The 7113-nt window shown below is 39.8% G+C and overlaps 1 protein-coding gene across 1 annotated transcript; it reads left to right on the top strand.

The window, feature by feature from the left end:
• Positions 1-4057: 4057 nt before the first annotated feature.
• MESDC2 (mesoderm development candidate 2) lies at positions 4058-5478 on the top strand (the record flags this gene model as incomplete). Its single annotated transcript, XM_009574956.1, has 2 exons — positions 4058-4290; positions 5035-5478. Coding segments are annotated over 2 exons (498 nt in total), but the record flags the coding sequence as incomplete, so codon positions are not given.
• Between the last annotated feature and the right edge of the window lie 1635 nt (positions 5479-7113).

Below are 7113 nucleotides of genomic sequence, written 5' to 3'. Positions count from 1 at the left end.
GGGTGGTGACAAAATCGGGGCGAACGGGCACAGAAGGGGCTCCTGGGGGAGCTGCCCTCAGCCCCGGTGCCCCCAGCCCGCCCTGCTGCCCCCTTCCCTCCTCCCAGCGCCTGAACCCCAAACACGCGCTGTGGATGCTTGCCAACAGCTGGTTTGACTTAAATGTCTGCAGTTTTGGGGCATTAGGAGATATACGTTTTGTGGCGGAAGGATGGATAGCAGGAGAAATACTCATTTCACGTTTGCAGAGTAGATATGTAGTTGTTTTTTTGGTTCAGTGTGTTCTTCCTTGCCACTCCTCATGGTAATGACTTCTTCTAATTCCAGCTCCCTCTTGTCCGCCTTCATCCCCATCAACCTGCTGCCCGAACTTTCTTTGACAGTTCCCCATCACTGTTTTCTCCATGTGATTGTCATGCCACTCTTCAGTTCTTTTTACTGTTTTTGTCTTCCATCATCTTCTGATAAATGCCAGAGCACTCATCAGTGTCTCTTATTCTTTCCCATGAGGCAGTTCCCCAGAATGTTTTTCACAAAAACTGGAGGAAGTAATAGAGTGAAAACTTCTGTCTCCTGTAACACCAGTTACAGCTGTAAGTCAAGGTGGAGGAGTAGGTTTTGTACAAGGAGTAGGTTTTGTATGTGTGTAATACAGATAAAGTAACTTCTGTGAGAAGTAGAGATGTCTGCCTTGGACCTGGTTGGCACTTGTTCATCCCATGGACTGTTACAGAGTCTCTCCCTTTAGGAAGGGAGGTTCTTAGAAAATTGAGTTAAAATTTTAAATAAAATTACTTAAAAAGCTCAAAGTTCACCTTTCTATTAGTGAACAAGGACCAGGTAGTCCCAGCTGCTAAAAAATCAAGGCTTAAATTATCGTACTGGCCAACTTCAACCAAATTTGGCATTGTAGGAAAAATCTTGAAGGAGAGCATCTCTGAGTTTGTGAATTGAATGCCTGGATGAAAGGGAGACTCAAGTTAATGCTGTCGTGACTCTTTGGCTGTATGTTCTGTTCCACCTCTGTGGCGGGCAGGGTCAGGATGCTGTTCAGGGTTTTTCCTCTTTAGCTGGAGCAGGTCTCTGATCCAGTTCACCATGTGCTGCACAAATGCTTGTAGCCATGTTGCCTGCAGATGTGGCTGAGCAGCTGGGGAGTTGCTCGGGTTGGCATTGCCACTGAGGAAATGCACATACAGCCAGAGCCCTAGAAGAAAAAAGTTACTGAAGCAGGGGCTCAACAATTAACGGTTGTTTGGTCTTCGGGATGGTCAGCTGTATGGCATTTTGCCTGATGGTAGTTAGGACACATAAAAGGAGCATGAAAAACTTGAGGGGGTGGTGGCTGGAGGATAGGAGAAGAAAGGGCATGAGTGGACTTGATGGGGTGGGATGAGAAACAAAGGGGCCATTATGAATTTGGATAAGAGCAGGAATTGTGCTTGGGAGTGAGGGGCACAGGGCACAGATCTGTACAGAATCAAGCATCATTACTTTCAACTGAGTGAGATGACTCCTAATATTTTTTATGTCCCTGGCAGTTAGTCAAAAAGTATTGGAGGATGGTGGCTATAACATCCTTGGGTTCAGTCACAGGCCTGGTGAGGCTGAGGCTGTGGCTCCAGCAGCCTTCCCAGAACGAGCAGCCACCTCTGTTCAGGCTCTTGTGCTGCTCCTTGCACCGTGCTGGTGCAACCATGTGCATGACTGCCCGATGAACTGGGAGAGTGATCTAGTGGAAAATGAGCGTGGGGAACAGGGAAAAGAGATAGAGGTTGCTTCAGCAGCTCAGTTGCACAACTAGAGCTTGAAGGAAGCCACTTAAGGATTTCCCTCATGGAAAGGGACTCTCCAGCAGCCTTGAGTCCAGAGGAGCTGGAAACAGAACTGAGAATCTGGTCCGGAGGTCTTTCTGTTACTGAAATGTCATATTCTTTAAATAGTTCATTATTGTTACAAGCTCAGAGTTTCTCAGGCTTGACTCTGAGCCAAGATTATTGAATAGGCTAAGGAATTAGGTGACATATGTTGCTAATATTTTTAAAACTAAAAAACCAGGGCATTGATGAGAAATGCATGAGAATGGGAGCTGAGGGGAGGAGAAAGAGAAGGAATATATAGTTATTACTGTGTCTATGTAATGCTTTCCCTCTGAAGCCCAATGTTCCTGTTTAAATGAATGAATCTGCTAGACATTTCAAAGCAAAAGCTTACACTTCCAGTCTTTTACTTTGTAGATAGCTTTATAAATACAAAACTGCATGATAGTTTGTACATGATCAAGAAAAGAAGTGTTGTGTAGGGGAGCTTTTGACCGCTTCTTATGATACTTCTATTTAAACTGTAACAATACAACTTTATGAACATTTAGTTGAATAGTTAAGGGAAGAATAGCTAATATATGTTACTAGATTGTGTTGTCACTAAATCCAAAGTCAATTTCTGTATTGTGTAAGGCATATTTGGGAACATTTGTTTCTGCCCTTCTCTTTCAAAACTGTGAAATAAGTTGGTTTTGCACTAGCCAAACTGGTCTAAAATTAGAATTGATTTGCTTTTGCTTCTGAAGAACGTTTTTCATTCAATCATGTAAGATCGTGTATTTTCACAGTACTTTACCAAGATAAGCATTTTCGGGCTTCCTCTAAAATAAGTAGCGTTCCCTCTTAGTGAGGGCAGTGGGACTTTCCTGGGGCTCTCCTTTGTTCCCAGTTCACTTAATGTGGAGTTTTCAAATGTGAACTACTTAAAAGCATGCTTCAGACTTGCAAAATTGAAACAGATATGTAATTAGTAAGGAAAGAAAGGATCAAATCTAAGGCTTCTGCAGCTTTTGTTCTGCGGTAACTAAATTTTAAACTCCCTTGTCAGAAAGACAGCAAATTCTACGTAATTAAGATGTGAAAAGAAGGTCACTTGTATGAAACCTTAACCTTTAAAGGGTATGGGATGCTCCTGTAGTGGGATGTTGTAAGAGAATGTTGTTGAGTTTGTATATATGCACGTGCAGAGATGAGAAGGTAATGCATACTTAGATCTAAAAATCAAGCTCGGCTCCTGAAGGGAATATCTTTAGATATTGCTACCGTTGATGTTCCTAATGGAGTGATGCATATTTTCGCTAAATGTTTGAAGTGAAAACAGCACCTAAAATAGCTGCCTTAATTCCTGTGGGTGGATGCCGGTATAAGACTTCTGTGTTTTTCTGTTTTTTTTTTTTTTTTTTTTAATTCTGTGATACAAATACTGTTTAAGAAATCAAGTTCTAGCTCAATGTAAGTTGTCACTGTATTGTCTCCTCTCTGTCGGGAGCTGTTTTAAGGGGCAGCAGTTTGAATTCTGCCTTTCCAAATATTTAAATGCCTGTCAACCTCAGCAGAGGCATCGAGTGTTTTTTCTGTTTTCTAACAGCGATTTACTCTTGGTAATTACATTGTCAGAATGTGAGCTGCTCTTCAGCTCTGCATTAGAAAAGTCATGAAACCCTTAATAAAAGTTTTCCCATGGCATGAGCATTGAAATACTGAATTCTTGCCTTTTTATTTATTTAAAGACACAAAGTAAGGAAAATTAAATTCTCAAGTGATCGCATGATTCCCAGAAGTGAGTTTTGACCTCTGAAAGCAATACGCAGACGGACAACTTTTTTATTTATGTGTGTATGAGGCTTTTTAGTGCAACTTTCTCAGTCCCTCTTGTATACTTAATAAATTTCTGTGGAACTGTGAAGAAAAAAAAGTGTTATTTTATGAAGTGCCTAGATGGAGTTGTATTGAATTAGCCTTGTGGCTGAAATATTTCTCAGTACATGGTAAAATGAGATTCTACCTGTTGGTATCATTTTGAGGGGAGGGTTATAAATGAGAAGAGCACTCTTGGTGAAGTATCTTGAGACAAAACTCACTATTTCTTTTGATTTGAGAATCTCTATTCATTAAACTACACAATGCTTTTACTTTATCAGAGCAGAGTTATTCTCTAAACAATGGGAAGTTTGAAAAAAGAACAGCTTTGTGGAACAGTTGAGTTTAAAGCCTCCTTTTCCTTTTCAAAACAGAAAGATGATGACATTGAAGAGGGGGATCTTCCCGAACACAAGAGGCCTCCAGCACCAATAGATTTCTCAAAAATTGATCCAGGCAAGCCTGAAAGTATCCTGAAGCTGACGAAAAAGGGGAAGACTTTGATGATGTTTGTCACGGTGTCGGGAAATCCCACAGAAAAGGAGACAGAAGAAATTACTAGCTTGTGGCAGGGCAGTCTCTTCAATGCAAACTATGATGTGCAAAGGTAAACTGTTGTACGCAAGGGTAAAGTTCTTGCTTTTACAGAATCCTTGTTTCTTTCTTCCTGAAAATCTTTTCAATTGTTCATCCTGTGCCCTTCCCCACCTCCATTGTCTGCCACTATTCCTTTGTTTCTGTATCAGTTTGTATACCAATTTGTTTTAAGTCACTCTACAAAAATTCTGGTGTGGTGCAAAAATCTTTTTAACACTTATGGATGATGTCTGTATAGCCTAGTTTCTTTTTATCTCATTACGTTTCAGCTATTTATCAGTTTTAGCTGCAGTAGTTTGCCTTTATGTACTTGATGGAAAACATCACACTTGGAAGACTTGTCACTACAAAAGGCTTTTTGTTCCCCTCGCTAAAAAATGTGGTTTTTCTCTCAGAGAGAGAGGATTATTTTGAAACAGAGGAATGTTGTGCTCTTGAATCAAGGCTGAGAAGTGTTGCAGCAAGTGTTTAAAGCAAATTTAATGCCCATTAGTGGATTTTACATAGTGCCAAATTAGTTCTTAAGTTTTCTTCGTATTCTTACTCCTCCTTGGTTATTTGTAAACTTACTACATTTTATTATTATTTGTGGTAGAAAATTGTGCTCTTGTCCCCTTCCCCAGGCAGCAACAACAAGACCAACTTCTTGCTCTTAAATGTATCCCTCAGTTGTGGAGGTGCTCTGAATTAAGCAAAATGTTGTAGCACTTAAAAGGCACGGAGCTAACTGAAAAAATACGTATCTTTCCTCTAGGTTTATTGTTGGCTCAAATCGTGCCATCTTCATGCTACGTGATGGCGGTTATGCCTGGGAGATCAAAGACTTTCTGATAAACCAAGAAAGGTGTGCGGATGTTACTCTGGAAGGTCAGGTTTACCCTGGCAAAGGAGCAGAAGAAAGTGAGAAAGTGAAAAACAAAACAAAACCCGAAAAAGCAAAGAAGAAAAAAGACGGAGACAAGAAATCTAATAGCATCAAAGAGGACAACCGAGCAACCAAACAGAGAGAGGATCTATGACGGACATGTTAACCAGACTGAATCCTGCTCTGCTGTTCCTTGAGGGGAAACTAAATTTCCACACAATTCCTGGCTTTACTGGGGGGGAAGGAAGGAAGCAGAGATTACTGAGGTTGAAAGACTTCTATGTTGAAATTCACCAGTTTACTTATTAATGTTGGCCATTTGTTTAGTTACAGGAAAGGTAATGTTTAATACCAGCGATTGACTAGTTTGTAATTTTTTATGCTTTTGTTGTTGTTTAAAATTAACATACAAATCTGTGTGTCTAACATTGCAAATTTAATTAAAGTGGAAGAGAAGAAATGCAGTCTCGGAATACACCAATGTTCATCTGTAATAGCTGCGTCCATCTTGGGTACGCAAGTTGGTCATTGATTCATAGCTGCTGTTAGATACCAGAGTACAGTGCTAAAAGATTCTCTTGGAAGCCAGTTTGCTAGACTCAGTTGGTAAAACTGCCTAAAATTGCAAAGAATAGTGTTACAGTGGCCAAAGATGCCTGAAATTACAAGGTTTAGGACATGTCTGATTAGACTGCCTGTTTCATTAAAATAAACAAAACCCCAGATATATTGTTTATTTCTGTATGTCCCCAGAAATCCACGGAAGTGCTTAGAAGCGTGGTAGAAGCTAGGCAGGTATTTGGCTAATGCACTCCCAATCAGTGCAGGAAGGAGATTCTGTACCCATCAGAAGTGGTGCTGAGATGTTAATGGAATTACAGTACCTGCATGAGCAGTGTCGGGGTGAAAGGAGAAGTCAGATTCATGGCATTCAGGTTGCTACTGCTGCCGAAGAACTGTGCCTGTGGAAGCAGATGTTATGTATACCTCACTATCTAGACAGTGAGCTACAAGAAATAGCTGAAATTAATTTGTTTTACTGGTTTAAGGGTTTGTTTAAATCTTTGAAAAAGCACTAGTTACAGCAGAGAGTTAAACTTCGAGTTAGACATATCACTTACTGATGTTAAATAACCAGATTATATCTTTTTTTTTTGGGTACGGATTCCTGACTGACATGGTTGATTGTAAATGGACATTTGATTTAAATACTACGAAGCTTGATGTATGGGAGCAAATTTGATTTCTCCTTGAAAGACTTTGTAAAATTAGGAAGGTTTTATTATTATTCAGATTGTATTCAGTCAAATGCATCGCTTAGCATTGTTTCGTTTCTGCCTTACTATGTGTTAAGGACTAAATGCACCCAGTATGTATGGTCCGCATCATTTTCCAGAGGATGAGCACAGTATTAACTGTCTTCATTCGATACTACTAAGATGTTACTTTGACTCTTTATTTAAGGTGCTAAAATCCAATTGGTTTGGATAAAAGGTCCTAATTGAACCATAATGGTTGATATTGTGGAACACTTCCGTATCAAAAGTGTGAAACTGTGGGACTTACTGAGTGCTTGTTCTAAAATAAAAGTTGTCACTAAACTTACTGTTTCACTGAGTAGTAAAACCTTTTAAATAATTATGCATTTAGTTAGGTATTCAGGAGACAGACTAACTCGTCTTTGGTTTCTGTAAACAAGGATTGAATGGTGTTGATGAAGGTTTTCCAGGTGATCGGTTTTATTTAATTTTAATTAGATTTGTATGAATTTAGGATTAAAGAAACCTTTCCGGCCACACTTCATTAAACAGGTCTATGCCTGTTTGAGTGGAAGAACGAAAATCATGTATTTCTTCAGGTTTAGCTGTATTACTTTTATATTCTACTATTAATCCAAATGTGTAGCGGAGTTGAGAAGAGTCTCTGTAGATACTTGGGTATCACATTGCATTGAGGAGAGATGTGCAG

The sequence above is a fragment of the Fulmarus glacialis genome, unplaced genomic scaffold (assembly GCF_000690835.1).
Source record: "Fulmarus glacialis isolate BGI_N327 unplaced genomic scaffold, ASM69083v1 scaffold40553, whole genome shotgun sequence".
Classification (NCBI taxonomy): domain Eukaryota; kingdom Metazoa; phylum Chordata; class Aves; order Procellariiformes; family Procellariidae; genus Fulmarus; species Fulmarus glacialis.
This window is presented reverse-complemented; position numbering and strand designations above follow the sequence as displayed.